The sequence below is a fragment of the Haliaeetus albicilla genome, chromosome 5, assembly GCF_947461875.1.
Source record: "Haliaeetus albicilla chromosome 5, bHalAlb1.1, whole genome shotgun sequence".
NCBI lineage: Eukaryota > Metazoa > Chordata > Aves > Accipitriformes > Accipitridae > Haliaeetus > Haliaeetus albicilla.
The window spans coordinates 4,618,209-4,633,508 of NC_091487.1; the positions used below are offsets into that span (position 1 = coordinate 4,618,209).

The following is a 15,300-nucleotide window of genomic DNA, read 5'->3' on the forward strand; positions in this document are numbered from 1 at the left end:
ATACACACAGAAAAATGGCTGTTAAATAAGCCTCAGCTGGAGTGTCTGCCTGAAAATTCAAGCATGAGACAAAAATCAGTAAGTTCTGCCACTCGTGGTACTTCTTGTTTATACAAGTTGAGTGTAATTCTGGAAGTAAACCAGGATTTGGAGCTCACAAATCACAAATATGAGCTGCAAGCACGAGGCAGACACTTTTCTTCCATAATAGGCTGTTGGTGGAGGGATGTCTTGGTGCTGGAGGAAATATCCGGCCTTTTTTGTTCTGCTGGAAATTTAAGCTGCTGTAACAGAAAAGAAAATGCCTTCTCGGCAATCTCATAACAGCGAGAATTAAAATTACTGCTTTGCTTGCTCAAAGAGAATGAAAATACAAAGACTTTATGTCTCGGATATGACCTCTTGGGAATCACATTAATGACTTGAATGCTGGATCTATGCGGTAAAATTGCAGATTTTCAGCAAGAGAATCAGTAAACACCATGGAAGTGCAGGATTGCAGAGCAGCTGTTGAAGTGTCACTTAATCTCCCTACACTCTTAAAACCAGATATTTCCTCGTGCGGTATTCTGTAGGTAGGTTGCTTATGCATTTCAGCATGCAAAACGTATTTGTGTAGTGCTCCGTTTAGAAGTAGAGGGAGGAACTTGGCAGCATCCCATCTTTAGTCGAGGTCACTTTTCCAAGCGCCAGGATTGCCACAGTTAAGGCACGGAGGTGTTTGAAGGCAGGTTGTGCCGGATGGGCACATACGCGGTTTTTATTAATTAAATGCTTCGTGGAAATCCAGGCAGCTGGGGAACCTGCGGGCCGTCACTAGGCAGCGTAGCCCCGCCCACGGTCACGCCCACCTCCGGGCAAGCTCAGGGCAACGGCTTCGCTCCGCTGCTGCGCATGCGCCCGGCTGCGGGAACCGGCGGGGTCTACGGTGAGGCGGGCGGCTCGGCTCGGCCCGGCCCCATGGCTGCCGTCTTCCTCGTTACGCTCTACGAGTACTCGCCGCTCTTCTACATCACCGTGGTGTTCGTCTGCTTCCTCGTCACCAGCGGCCTGGTGCTAGGCTGGTGAGTGCGGTGGTGGGGCCGGCGCCGGCTGTGGGGGCAGCCAGCACCGTCTCTGTGGGGCCGGCTCGGGCCTTGGAGTCCGATCTGGGGTGATGGGCCTTGGCTGCGGAGGGCTGGCGGTGTAATGAGGTGGCACGGCGTAGGAGGGGGGTAATGGGAGCTGGCGCTTCTTGGGGAATGAGCTGTGGGGCTGTGGGGTGGCCCCGAGGTGGGACAGCGTCGGGGCTGGTGGTGTGGATGGGTGTGTGGGGACTGGCAGTGGTCGGAGAAGTGGGGTTGTGTTGAAGAAAGGAGGATGAGGAGGGCTAGCACTGACCATAGGGGAAGAGGGGCTGCTCTAGCAGGAGAAGGTGAGGATGAAAGCTGTGGAGAAAATGGGATGGCTGGGAGAGGACCTGACCCTGAGTGAGGGGGTGGGAATCAGGGAGGGCTGCTCCAAGGGGAAAGTTTGGCACTGTTGGAGATGAACATCTTAAATCTTGATAGTAAATAAAATGGGCAGATATTGAGTAATGAGCCTGGTGTTAGGCCGGGTAGCAGCTAAATGTGCCAGGCTTCAAGGCAGAGTTGTTACTGAGGTGTGAGACTACCCAGGACCACTGACGAGGTACCAGTCTGTTCCACTGCTGAAGCTCGGGGAAGGGGGTGTTTCAGGTGAACCGAACAGGGTGCTGGGATTGGGATGGGGAGGAGCCTTAAACAACTGATCTGCTGAAGTGTCTAGAGGGGTGATGAGTGGAAGACCTTCTCCTACTGTGTTTGAGAGGTTTCAGCAAAGATGTCAGTGTTGCCTTTTTCAGAAACGGGTCCCTGAATGTCTGTTCATAGCACTGTTCTATCTGTTTTCCTGCCGACTCAGGAGTGTCTGTAAATGTAAATACTGATACTTGCCAAGTGGAGAGCATTGATTAGCAATCAAAATATTTTAAGTAGGAATTGCATTTCCTCCCATTGGCTTAACATTAATATCTGTAGTGCTTTGCTTCAGTGTTTTCCACCCTTTGTCTCTCTTTGAATTACAGATGTTTTAGCTGTAGCTGTTTCTTCTCTTGGTAGCTTATAAATACTCTGCTTGACTTTTCCTTTAGTGCAAAGTCTTTCCCTTGTTTACATCACTTTGTTAGCTGCCACTGGCTCAAACATATGCCATCTACTGCTTTCGGTGTGAATGAAGCAGATCTTTTGATCTTTTAGATGGGCTTTGTGGGAAGTTTTTGTTCTTGTTTTGCATTGCCTCCCCGAGTGCTGGGTAAGTGGTAGTGAAGGCAAGACTGGTCTTTTTGTTATCTTTTTGCTGGATGAAACTCCACCTCATTATTTACTTGGAGACAGAGGTAGTAGAAATCCTTTTCATAATTCTCTCTGTGCCACTGCATACTGACAGTATTATATTGCCTTCCACTTTTCTCCACTTTTTCCTTTTTTGCTTCATCAGTTCTTTAAAAATATTATCTTTACAAAAAGATTATACTGAATCATGATTCAAAAAAAATCTCCTGCATGTATATCCCAAACCTTTATCAATTTAATCATTATTTATCTGCTTATAATAAATGCTTTGCAATCGCCTGCAGTTAAACATCTGAAATAGGTGTGCCAGAAGGTCCTCACATCTGTACACGTGTCCATTGATGCTTTTTGGGCTAGAGGGTGTGCAGAGGACTGTACAGATGCATTTTTATTTCAGGATCAGAGATTCTAGGTGCATCTGCACTAGATACTATTGCAGTTTATGTAAATATGTACAAACTGTCTTCAAACTAGTTTGTTAAGGAACTGTTAGTCAAGTAGAAGCAGCAGCCAGGAGCTCAGCACATACAAGTATGTGCGTATGTGGCCAGCTGCTCAGAGATATTTGCTGCTACCTTTGAACTCTGCTGTGCCGTGGCCATATGACCAAGAACCTCCAAGCAACTTCAATGTGTCTGCATCTGCAGTTACAGTTTAAGCGCACTTGAACTTACTCGTGAAAACAGCTTGATCCTTTATTTGCTACACAGAGTACTATAAATGCATATGGTGTCATAAGGACATAATACTTGATATATTGCTGTAATGACATTTTGTTTCCCCCATCATTTTCAGCATCAGTTGTCAGCTTCTTTTATAGATGTGTTCATGATGGTGTCAGTCAGCCTGAAAAACTCCAACTGCTTGGGAATGTTAATGTTTTCATTTGCAAAATCATGCACTGATTTGATGAGTGTCTGTTTTGATGGCCAGCCCTGGATACCTGTGACTCTGCTCAGAGAGTCTAAGTAGATTACTGCACAGGTAGCTTTCTAGAGCCAGCCCATTAGATGCTCTGGGCCTAGGAATGAAGTGGAATTCAGATGAGGTGAATACAGTCCTGTACGTCACCTTTTTAGCTGGAGATGAATGCTCGTATTTGGAGGAGCTGTAGGCTCAGCAGCTGTTCGAAGTCCGGGCTGCTCTTTGAAGAAATTAACTCATGAACAAAAACGTTGGAAACTCCTGCCTTTTCTAAACTATTATTGTTCTGAAGAAATTAACTTTCCCCTATACCAGCTCTAGGCTGATAGACTGTTAAATCATAAAATAAAAACTGTCTTTATTCATCCTTCATACACTGAATACTACCTAAAAATTTACAGAAACACTGTATCTTATTGTTGAACAGAAAGGCCTTTCTGCCTTCAGCTGCTGCTAAAACTGTACTAGAGGCTTTTTTCTATGGCTGCTTTTCATGCTGATTATCCTGTTGCTTTTGACCAGCAAAGAAAGTTTCCAAAGAACAGGGGTTTTGCTTCGGAATCAGCCAGATGGTATAAAACAGGAGGCATTTTTATGTGCGTCTGGAGAGATTAGCTCCATTGAGTTTTGGATATTGAGTAAGTGAAACAGCTGCTGCACCTGGTTTCTTTGTGAGTAAGATGTTTAACTGGTGTACTTCATTAAAGCCTCAGTGAAGTCAGCATGGCTGTGTTTACTTGCATTGGACAGAGATTTGATCCTCTATGCGCACAAACTAAGTATGGCTGAGCACCTGATGTTATATCATTGAAGAAAGGCAAATGTTTCTATCAAAGTCTGGCAAACCAAAAGAATTTATCAAAGAAGGAGTAACGAGTATAGAGTATTTTCCGCCAGCTCGATCTCTTTCCTCTTTCGTGTATCTGTGACACTCAGGCACGCAAGACATTAAATGGTAAAGGCAAATATTTGTTAGACTGCCAGGAACAGGTTGGTGCTGTTGAGAATGGCTTTGAGAATTTTTTTCCTGAAGTAGTTTCCTCAACTTGAAAATCACTTAAGACTGATGTTTTTCCCTGTTAGTCTTACAAAAGGCACCACTCCAACATGAATCAATAGAAAGGAGCCCAATGTCAGTAAAAGCTCTGCTTTTCTTCTCCATTTGACACACAGGAGTTGGAAAAGATTTTAAAACCAGGAAAAAGTAGCAGTTAAGCTACAAAATTGTGTTTGGCTCAGAGCTGTATTGTACATGAAATTGCTTTAGCAATTTTCAAACTGATTACATTGAAGTTGGTAGTGCCCTTTTCAGCTTGAGTTATTGATATGAGACCCATCTTACTGTAACAGCTGCTATTTCAGTATACTAAATGGAAACAATTGATGCAGGGAAGAGCTGATGCTTTGTGCCATTCAGAGTTTTCTAGCACCCAATATGCTGATGACTGCATAAACCAAAATTCAAAGCCATTAAACAGGCCATCAGGTCAACAGTACAGGTGGCAGCGACAAAAGCACAAATTCAGGAAAGTACAGCCTGACCTTATTAATAACTGTTTTCTAAAATGCATTAACAAAAGATCCCAGAGCCTCTCCCTGTTGCCCTACTAATGGGACAGGACTGGATTAATGCAGTTAAGAAAATCTCTTCAGTCTCCGAAGTAGTCTTCTGATTGCATATCTGGGACAGTTTCTCTAATCAGATTTTGGTTATTGAAAGTTATTGCTATCCCCTTAAAAAGAGAATTATTTTTAGCCGAGCGTAAAAGGAAGTCTGTTGTGGAACTTCTTTTGTAGATCCTGATCTTCTGTAATCGTTCTTTTAAAAGCCCCAGGCAATATGAAAATCTTGGAGTTTTTGATTGATGTCGGAAATAATACGAAAATATTCTTCCTTGCTTTCTTTGATTTTTATTTTGATTCATAGGGTGTTTAAACTTTTAAACCTTTGCTTCGTTATCCTTTTAGGGTCAGAATATCACTTGGGCTAGTGTGCTAGTTTGAGCTTTGCAGGGGTCTTAGAGTCTCAGCTTTGATTCAGAGTCTTGACTGTTTTGCACTTGGTTTCTGGCTCAAAGCAGAGGCTTTACAGCCTCTGGTTTAATATCAGCGTATTGTTGTAATTGAGGTTTACATGGGAAATCAGGATCTTGGTCTCCCGTAAAAACATCTTGCTGGCTGTAGTTACAGCTAGAAATATCTTGGGGCTGAATGATTTACTCCAAGGTCTTTTTTTTGAGCACCCAGTCCATTAAGGCTGTTCCATCTTTGCAAGCAGCGACTTTTTTTGGTCCTGTGATGGGATGTGTAGAATGTCAACTGGAAGAAAGCTCTGGCTAACCGTTTGCCACTAGAGGGCATTGACCATTCTGGTTAATTTTAGTCTCTTTCTGGAAACGCAGGAGTAACATACTCCCCCTTTATAGGTTTTCTGTATTGCTGCAAAGACTCCTACCTTCTGCCACAAAAAGCTGGAGTCAGATTGGCAGGCTATATTATGCATGCGTCCTAGCAGATATTCTGCAAAGCCAAGCTAGCTCTATTTGTTGTGCTGCTTGCTATTTAGAGCTGAAGAAAAATTCAAATGTGTCAACACTAACACTTAACCCACTTGTTCTTGTTTCATGTCTCATAGGTTTGGGTTGGGTGTTCCTGTTATTCTGAGAAACTCAGAAGAAACAGAATCCAGCACAAGAGTTTTGAAAAAGCGGATGAGACAAGTGAAGAATCCTTTTGGGTTAGAAATCCCTCATCCTGCTACAGCCTCAGTAACAAGTCAGTGGATTTCTGATGTGCTTGATTTTTGTCAGTTTGGGTTCCTGATCTTAGTACTATGTTTTCTTGCTCTCACCCTTTTCCTTTACCAAAATTCCTCAGAAACATGCTTCCTCCCATCATTACAACAGAAATAATTTTTACACAGCTTATAAATGTGGTGCTTTTAAAAGTGAAATGTTTGGATATTTAAGTACAGTTTAATTCTTATTAATGAAACGCTTCCCGTTATAACAGATTTTTAAGTAACAAAAACATTTGCAGATTACCAACTACTGTGGGCATTTTTGTAAACTTTACAGAATTGTTGAATTCTATAGAATTCATTATAAAATATATGCCGCCCACTTAAATCTAAGTCCAGATCTCCAGACGTGTTTGGAAGCGCACTACTTTTAATAAATAAATAAATAAATATCTCCCTCTCTCTCTATCTCTGCTTCAGTGGAAACTGAATTTAAATATCTATTTGGATCAGAGTTCAAGTAGCTCCTAATATCCTTGAAATCACCCACATAGGAAGTGAAATTCATGCCCTTCTGCATCACTGGGGAGTAGTAAGCAAGGCTGAGCATCTTCTGCCAACACAGATGTGGAGCCTTGCTATGAATGAGAAAAGGGCTGCAGCAGTTTTACCCCTCCCTCAACATATAAAAAACCAAAAACCCAACAAATCCAACAATTTAGTCTTCAGGTAACTTGGATTTTTCAGGAGGTTTGAGCACTTGAATTTGGTGGGACTTTTCAAGAGTTCTGCTCTTGTTTGTGCAGTAAGTGTTCAGAAGTTAATGGGTTGGGTACTTGATTTTTAGAAGAGAAATGGAGCGCATAGATCCTCTTTTTATCCTCCCTCTGCATGCTCAAGAGGGCTTTATTCTTTGAGCCCACAGAGAGTGTTGTAGGCCAGTGATCCAATTAATACTATTATCTTAAGGAGGGAATGGACTTTGGGCTAGGGGTTGTGCTCTTGGGTCTGCCAGTGAGTGTGTAAAATGTTACCAGAAGTTAAAATTTACCCTTCGTAAAAGGCACATGCTACTTTTGTCAGCTTAATCAGCCATTTTATCTCCTCTCACCCACTTCTTCATCTCCACTGACTTTCATAAGCACCAAACCTAGTCTGAATTCTTAGAAGATCAGATTATAATGATAAAAATCTGGGACACTGAAGTTGTTTTCTGCTTGTTGCCCTTTAAGAACCTACACTTAGCAGTTCCAGAATTCCTGCACGTGGGTTTGTTAATGAAATCCTTATCTTCTTTCTTTAAGAGGGTATAACACTGACACCTGATTGTCTGGAAGACTGCATTCTTACATGCTACTGGGGCTGCAGTGTTCAAAAACTCCATGAAGCGTTGCAGAAACATGTCTACTGCTTCAGAATAAAGACTCCTCAGGCATTAGAGGATGCTCTGTACAGCGAATACCTCTATCGACAACAGTACTTGTATCCTTTTTTTAAAATTGTTTTGACAAAATATGCTAATTTATTGGCACAGGGAATGTTGAGACTTGTGCACACTCGGCAGTTCTTGGCACAATATATTTATGAATAAATATGATGACAAACATTCTTTATGCAAATGCCACATTTGTCTACAATTGCAGGGACACTGATTGTTTTCCTTGACACATACAAAGCATTAAAAAAAATGACAAGGAAGAAAAATATTGTCAGTTACCTGAAGATGCTCAAGTTGTCGATTTTGGCCCAGTGCCTAGATCTCGCTATCCATTGATAGCATTGTTGACGTTAGCTGATGAAGAAGACAGAGAAATATATGATATTGTAAGTAATATAAGAATATATTTTAGGGTCACTGTATTTAAGGCCTGAATGTTTCAAGAGACAGGCATGAATAAACCAGCTTCCTTTCCCTGTCTCCTAGAATTTGGTCCCTAACTTTGTCACTGATGACTGCAGGGGAACATGGCAGAACAGCAAGGATAATTGCTATATAAAAATTATGTATAGCATTCAAAGGATGCTTATGATTTTCACAAAGCTCATATATGCAAAGGTCTCTGTGGTAAGCCCTGTGGTCAGATGAACTAGGGTTGTGGTAGGTTAGTAAGCTATTACTCTGGTTTCTCTGGTCACATAAACCTGTGGTGGAGCTCTTGGCGCTGATACAGTCTTTTGGATTGCTGTTGGCAAGGTAGCAGGATATTTTTTTTTTTTTTTTTTTTTAGTGTTTGGCACAGATATTTGAGCTGATTGCTGACTTGACTGTTAGGAACATAGAAATTACCTTTCTCCAACAGGCTGGAGTCTATGTAATGCCATACATTATGTCTCACATTAGCCAGCTTCAGGTCATTTACAGGAAGGTGTAAAGGTCTTGCAGTAGACTGATATGAGATACTCAGGTCCCCAGAAAGGTCTCCTCCTAATCTCTTGCAGTTAATGCAGCTTCATCTGTGTCATGTACAGTTCAATATCCCTTCTAAACTCTAAATTGACTGATTCTTTTTGGAATGATTTGGGACACACTTTTATCTCCCATCTATTCATTTGGTTAATAATCTGATAGCACTAACTGCTTGAACAATAATACAAATGAACTCAGAAGCAAATTGCCTAAATCCACTGAACACTTCTTCATACATTCATTTGGAAAGTCTGTGGTCATACCAGTGCTTAAGAAATCTGTCCCTTTCCAAGAGATGCCTGTCCTTGGCTTCTTGTCACTTGACCTTAGGACTGCCTTCCTCCCTCCTGTCCCCACTCGAGATTCTCCCCTTCCCCCCCCCCCCCCAGCAGTTTCCCAGATTAGTACATCTGATATGTTTAGAGCTCAGATTAGTTTAATATAAAGAGACTGTGAAAGTCATATTTGAATGTGTTTGACATTAGCATGGACATGAATTTGTAACACCTCTCTCTTGTTCCTTAACATAGAAGAAAGGGATGGAAGGAGAGTGGGGGAGATATTTTTCCTCTGGTTTTGGAGAAAAAGAACACAACCATTAACATGGTCAAAGGAGTTACTCCTCCTGAACTCCTTGCCAGACAAATGTCAGAATTGCATCTGTTTTTGTTGAAAAAACTTGTAAAATATAAAGATAGCATGGAAAGGTATCTTTGCCACTGTGGCCAGTATGGTGTTGCTATGTTATTCTCACATCAGTGCATCAAGCTCCATCTTGAATTACTTTTTTTGAGTGTGTGCCCATCACTATGGATGGTGTTCCAGTATCTCTTTTCTGGGGGGGTCTAATTTTCATCCTAACTGTATTTGTGGCTGGATCATGCCTATTTGGTTTTGTGCCGCAATTTTCCCCCAGCTCCAGAAAATTAGCATGACCGTATATAAGAGTTACAGAAATTATTTGAAAACTGGCAGGGCTAAAGTGGAAGAACACTTCGATCTCAGGCCTGTGTATAAAACAGAAGATTGAGAAGTAACTCGATTATGGTGTACAAGTATTTACAAAGAGAAAATACCTCGTGCTCGAGGGGAAGGGGTTCTGTAATCAAACAGCATAGCATTTCTACTAGGTCACAGTACCACTGTATATGTTTCTATACTGCAGGACAGCATAACAGAGACGACAATAGCTTGAAGATGGAGATGCTTACATTAGGCACTGATCCCACTCACAGTTAAAAAGTTGGCTAGGTGTCTGAAGAAAGTATGAACTGAGGACACGCGTCATCCCTGAGAAAGCACTTATGTTATGGTGGGATGACATAATACAAATACAGTGAGAACAGTTAGCTTTAAAACTCTTATTATCAAAACACAAAATCTGTCATTTTAATTGAGATTAAATGGGTTTCAGGTTCCAAAACAAAGCTAATAGTGGTGTGGGTTTTGGTTTGTTTGTTGGTTCTTTTTTGTTTGGTTGGGTTGTTTGGGTTTTTTTTTTTGAGGCATTGTGATTTAGAAAAAAAGACCTTATTGCCACAGAATAGTAAATTCAGTTAGTATAAATACGTGTACATAGGTACATATATATTTAAACTCTGCATGTAATTAGCCATGTATGGATTTTGAAGTGCAAGTCTGGTTTGTCTTTAAAATTTTTTTTTATACAAAACAGCTTTCTTCTATATTTCATTTCTCTTTTGACAGCTTCTGGGAACTACAATAATATTGAATTTCACTTTCTTTTTTTCCTGCTTTTTAGAAGCTATTACGTAATTTGGGCAGGGTGAGGGGTATTAGGCACAGCATGCAAGCTTAGAGTACTTTTATTTTCAGAAAAATTACTCTAAAGTCAGCCCATGGGGTCCTTTCATAATCATTTCCAGTGAAATTTGTCTTTTGCCTACTCAGTTTACAAGCCAATCGGCAACACTTCTAAATGCTTTTTGGAGTCTAAAAACTGCAGTCTGTGTGTTTGTGAGGGAAGTGGGAGAAAGAAGAGAAGACTTTGCCTTTCACGTGTTCCCCTGTAATTCTGCACTCGGACTTCAGCTGGCAGGGTCATTTCTTGTGTTGAAGAGAGCCTGGGACGTGGCTGCAGATGTTGTACGGGACTCAAGTACATGCGCTCGCTTGGGACTCCATTGCTGCACGAAACTCCTTGCAGTTTGTCAGCTTCTCTCCCATCTAGGAGGAGCTCATCGTGAGTTGGTGGTGTGGAAGGAGGAGTGTAGGAGCTGCTACTTCTGGTGGAAATCATCATGCAGGTAGCTTCTCTGAGGCACATCCGTGACTGTGTAAGCAAGCCCTACCTCAGCTGCATAAGCACTTAACCTTCAGGAGGACTGCATGTGTTTAGGTGCCATTTTGGTTGGGAGCCTAATTCCATTAGGTGAGAGCAGTCCGAGCAGGTCTGCGCTGTACAGTGGCCATAGAAGGGCTCCATGGAGAACCAGGGCAGAAGACTGAAGTGCCACAAAGCGTTACCTTGTGCCACGTCCTGTTTTTACTTTGCCCAGCTTATTTTTTTGATCTGTGCTTGAAGTCAACGTTGTTGAAGTCCTGATTGTCTAAGGAAATAAGCAGGTCAGAGGTTGTAACAAAGTATGCAATCTTTCAAGCAAACTGTTCTATATGAATCATGTAACAAAAAGGAAAGTTATTAAACATAGCTTTTTTTTGGTAGGTTTCAATGGTGGCTGTAATTCACATTCCTGATGAGAGCTACAGACTTTCCTGCAGGATACTGTATCAGTATCTGCTTCTAGCTCAAGGTCAATACCATGATCTGAAGGTAAGCTGCGTACTGAGTCTCGTTTCATTTAGGTGACAGTGTTTAGTTTGTGTAGGCTTTCAGGAGCCTAAATTAGTATAAGACTTTTATTATCATGCAAAGAACTGGATAATAGTTAAAATTATTTTATCAGTTAAGTAGTTCCAGCAAAAATTACTGTACAGAAATATTTTATATGAAAATATTCAACATTTCCTGGGGAAATTACTTGATTCTAGTCTAGAGGCCTAGGTCCCGTCCACTTATTAAAGCAGTAGTAAGACATTAATTAGCTGTCAAATGCTTCTGCTCTACAGAACATTTGTTACCTCCTTGCTAGTCTCTCAAGCCAGCACTTTCTCCTATACTGGCCTTCAGTTGGGAAAGCCTTAGAAGATACTTTTTTTTTTTGGTTATTTTTATTCCAATACATGCACAAAGGTTAGGAATCTGCCTAGCACATACCATTGTAAGTTAAAACAATGTTCTCATTATTCCATTACAGTTCCCCTTATCTATGCATGTTGTGGGACCATCTTTGTCCTGTGTCTGTCAGCCAGTTGGTGATGTGATTCTGTGCAATTCACTTTTATATTACTGTGATAATAAAAATAACATACGGTATTGATAAGCTAGAAGTTGGGCCAAATTAATTCAATTGCCTCAATTAGCATTCATTCAGAAATAGATTTGTCCAAAGAAATGTTTGTCCTGACCATTTTTTGCTGACATAGTTCAGGTAAACTTCCCTGTTGATCCCCTTAAGCTTTCTTTTCATGTGTGGTTGCCATTGTAAAAACACTGCTTAAATTGAACAGAAATAACTGTGCAGCTGCATTTTGTCTAGTTGTATAGTGTGCTCTCTATGGGCATCTTTAGCTGCATGGTAGTTTACTGGCTATATTGAGAGATCATGCCCAGAAGAATTTGCGCTTCACATAAAATAAGACAAAAAGGAGTAGGGGATTGTACTATGAGCAAGAGCAGAATGGGTTGAGTGAAGTTGATCTGACAGCTTGGTGGATATATTTTTGATAGGAATGGATAGAAGCATCCCCCTAGGCATAGAGAATGATATACCAGAAACAGAAACCTGAGCTGCTCAAAACCTGGGCAGTTCTGTTAAAGTTCATGCGTGTACATTGATTTGATTCAGCTAAAATTTGATGACTTATCCTTAATATTTTCCCAGTGTTTTATGTAATTTTATGCTTCTGAAATACCTTTAACTGAAGGCCAGGCAACTGTCAGGACTCACGTGAAGAGTCTGGCACTGTTTGACCCAGTGGAAACCAGTGAATCTGACCCAGTGGAATTTGCATTGCATGTGTGTGTTCAGGTATCGAGGGGAGTTTGTTGACTTCTAAATGTTTGTGTATATGTGTATTTTAGCAGCTCTTCATGTCTGCAAATAGTACTGCACCGTCTTCAAGCGATACGTCCCCTAGTGAGAGAAACACTGACAGAAGCTTGCTAGAAAAGGCTGGACTGGCTGAAGATGAACCAGAATTGCATGAAGAAAACAGTAAAGATTGTGTTGTTTGCCAAAATGGCACAGTGAACTGGGTACTCCTACCCTGCAGGCACGCGTGCTTGTGTGATGGCTGCATTAAGTATTTTCAGCAGTGTCCAATGTGTAGGCAGTTTGTTCAAGAATCTTTTCCACTTTGCAGTAAAAAGGAGCAAGATGAAGATGAATCAACACGTATCTTGCAAGATGTTCTTCCTGGAAGAGTTTTTTAATGGGGAAAAAAATAGAACTACTGGGTTGTATGCACCAAGATTAAATGTAGAAAACAGACTGTTTATGGGAGGATATGTAGCATTAACTTGTATGGTTTTGCTTTTTATTGTTAGGTAATTTTCAGCTTCCTTGTTTTTCTTCGCTCCATATGCTCACAGGAACACTACGCTAATCCATGCAATGTGGACAGGAGAAGTGCGTAGGATATCTTTGACGGACATGATTTTATTTATAACTTCTTACTAGTGTTTTGTGGAGTACTAGTGGAAGCTATTTTGATTACTAAATTTAGTATATCTACTAAAAAAAGAATAAAACTTGCAAGTGAAGTTGCACACAGCTCATTCTATATTTATTGTATTTAAAATACTAGAGCAATTTTTAACTCAGTATGATTTAGAAACACAGCACTTTACAGAATGTATCAAATGAAGGAAAGTAAATATTCTTCATTGTTAAACCCATGTATATTTATTTTGTAGATGAAGGCTGGACTGTGGCAGGAGCTGGGAGTTGAAGGTGTGATTCAGGACACTGTTTCTGGCTATTTTGAAAGATTTGTGTGTGTGCATGCGTGTGTGTGTGTGAGGGGCCTTAGCCAAAGCCCGTTGGAATGAGTGGAAAGATTTTTTTTTTTTTCTTGATTATTGTTGGCTTGAACTAAACATTGCTGACACCTTCAGGCCTGAGCCTCTGCTATGTCATCTTGAGACAAGGACTTTCAGTCTTGTTAGCAATGGCTGTAAGAGCTCATTCTCCATGCAAATGTTAGTTAATTACTCCATAGAGTGGTTACTTGGGCAGTTTTGTGGTGCTATTCTTATACGAGTAGCCTGCTTTGGGCAATTTCCAACTCTTTTTAGTTGTGTTGTCAGCTTGGATGCAAAGTTAACCATTTACCTTTTATCAATAGTCCCAGGGAATTTACTTATAAAGAAAGAAGCTAAAGAATAGCAGAAAATTATTTCTTTTTCCCTCCAATGGTGTATTGTCAAAAGCAATAAAAATGGCTGTTGAGAAGAGAAAGTGTTGTTTTGCTTCTTGAGAGAGAGATGAATTCTCCTAAAGACAGGCGGGCTGGGTTTCACATCTGCTCTTGTAAGACAAAAATACAAACGCTCGTTAGAACCTGTAGAAAATGGGGAGTAGCTGCTTTCTGTCCTCCCTCTTGTTCCCTTGCAGCTTTGTGCCACATCCAATTCCAGGACAGCTGCTCGGTCTCGGGGAGAGAAAGCCGTGCTCCAAGCTATTCGGCTGCACTCTCCTGCAGCTCCTTTAACAGTGCTGCTGGTACAAGGTACACACAAGGTGCTGCACACCTCTGAACCAGGGAAGGAAGCTTCCCCTACTCAAAGTTATTCCACCTTCATCTTTCCATCATTCAGGGTTTTTTGTTTTGCCATGACCCTGCTTCCAAACCCCTGGCTGTTGCCTCTGAGGAAAAGATTGAGGTGGTGGTGGTGGAAAGAGTAATGCTTAGCTGTAAAGACAGATGGAGGTTGGGAATTGATGCATGTAGCCACAGATTTCCAGCCAGTGATCAGTAGGCTATTTGTAAGACAATTTATCTGGTCTACGTAAAGTGACCTTCCTTGCCAGGGACAACTCAGGAATAAACTGCTCGCCAAATCAGCCTTTTGTTTGCATTATATATCAAACAGGAATTAAATACCTAGGTGTTTGTGGGGCCTGATCAGTGCTTCCAGAGAACTTTGGAAGACAAATGGTTCTGTGTGGAAATCATCATGGCAAAGAATGGTGTATATGCTGCAATTCAGGAGGCTGAGAACAGCAAGAGGAGAGCAGAGAAGAATGTAATAGCAGAAGGAATGAGTGCTGGTGGCAGCGAGGCCATACCTCGGATAAGAACACAACATGGATATGGAGCAACAACAGTGTGATGCAACTCAAGCAGACCCAGAGCTGCCTGTACTAAGAGAGAGTTTAAAGACTGTAAATGTCATATGTTGTCTTCACCACTCAGGATGAATCACAGAGGCGTGATGAAGACTTGTCCTCTGCATTGCTATAGGCAGTCCTCACCTGATCACTTGGACGCATGTGTCTTGGTGCTAGAGAACGCGAACGTGCAAGAATGAGCATGAAAGAATGAGTGGGTGAAATCAGTCTTAAAAATCACCTTCCCTTTCTATGTGGTCTCACACTGAGTTTTGCTCGGTTGCAGCATACCTGCTGGAGGTAGTTGCTGAGTTTAGCCTCCCTATCTGTGTCACTAGCCTTGTTCTGCCATTAAAGGGGAGCAGCTAACGTGATGATGGTGGAAATAATTACTCTGCAGACTTCCCTTCATATCCATGTGTCACTGTTGTGAAATGGAGAGCTGGTGTAAATTGTTCT

The 15,300-nt window shown here is 41.4% G+C and overlaps 1 protein-coding gene across 2 annotated transcripts; it reads left to right on the forward strand.

Moving 5' to 3' along the window:
- Positions 1-877: 877 nt before the first annotated feature.
- CGRRF1 (cell growth regulator with ring finger domain 1) lies at positions 878-13,968 on the forward strand. 2 transcript variants are annotated; one of them, XM_069783102.1, is made up of 7 exons: positions 878-1,064; positions 5,914-6,053; positions 7,323-7,500; positions 7,695-7,842; positions 7,943-8,083; positions 11,112-11,219; positions 12,591-13,968. In XM_069783102.1, exons 1-7 carry the CDS (start codon positions 895-897, stop codon positions 12,939-12,941), a joined length of 1,236 nt encoding a protein of 411 aa, XP_069639203.1. In that variant the 5' UTR covers positions 878-894; the 3' UTR covers positions 12,942-13,968. The 2 variants fall into 2 exon arrangements, with proteins under 2 accessions (XP_069639203.1, XP_069639204.1); XM_069783103.1 differs by lacking the exon at positions 7,943-8,083.
- The last annotated feature ends 1,332 nt before the right edge of the window (positions 13,969-15,300 follow it).

Excerpts from the sequence above, each read along its gene's own strand:
- CGRRF1 (XM_069783102.1), top strand. The coding sequence starts at position 895 with ATGCGCCCGGCTGCGGGAACCGGCGGGGTCTACGGTGAGGCGGGCGGC. Across the intron at positions 6,054-7,322 it reads TGCTACAGCCTCAGTAACAA|AGGGTATAACACTGACACCT; the intron begins GTCAGTGGATTT and ends TCTTTCTTTAAG. Across the intron at positions 7,501-7,694 it reads CTCTATCGACAACAGTACTT|CATTAAAAAAAATGACAAGG; the intron begins GTATCCTTTTTT and ends ACACATACAAAG.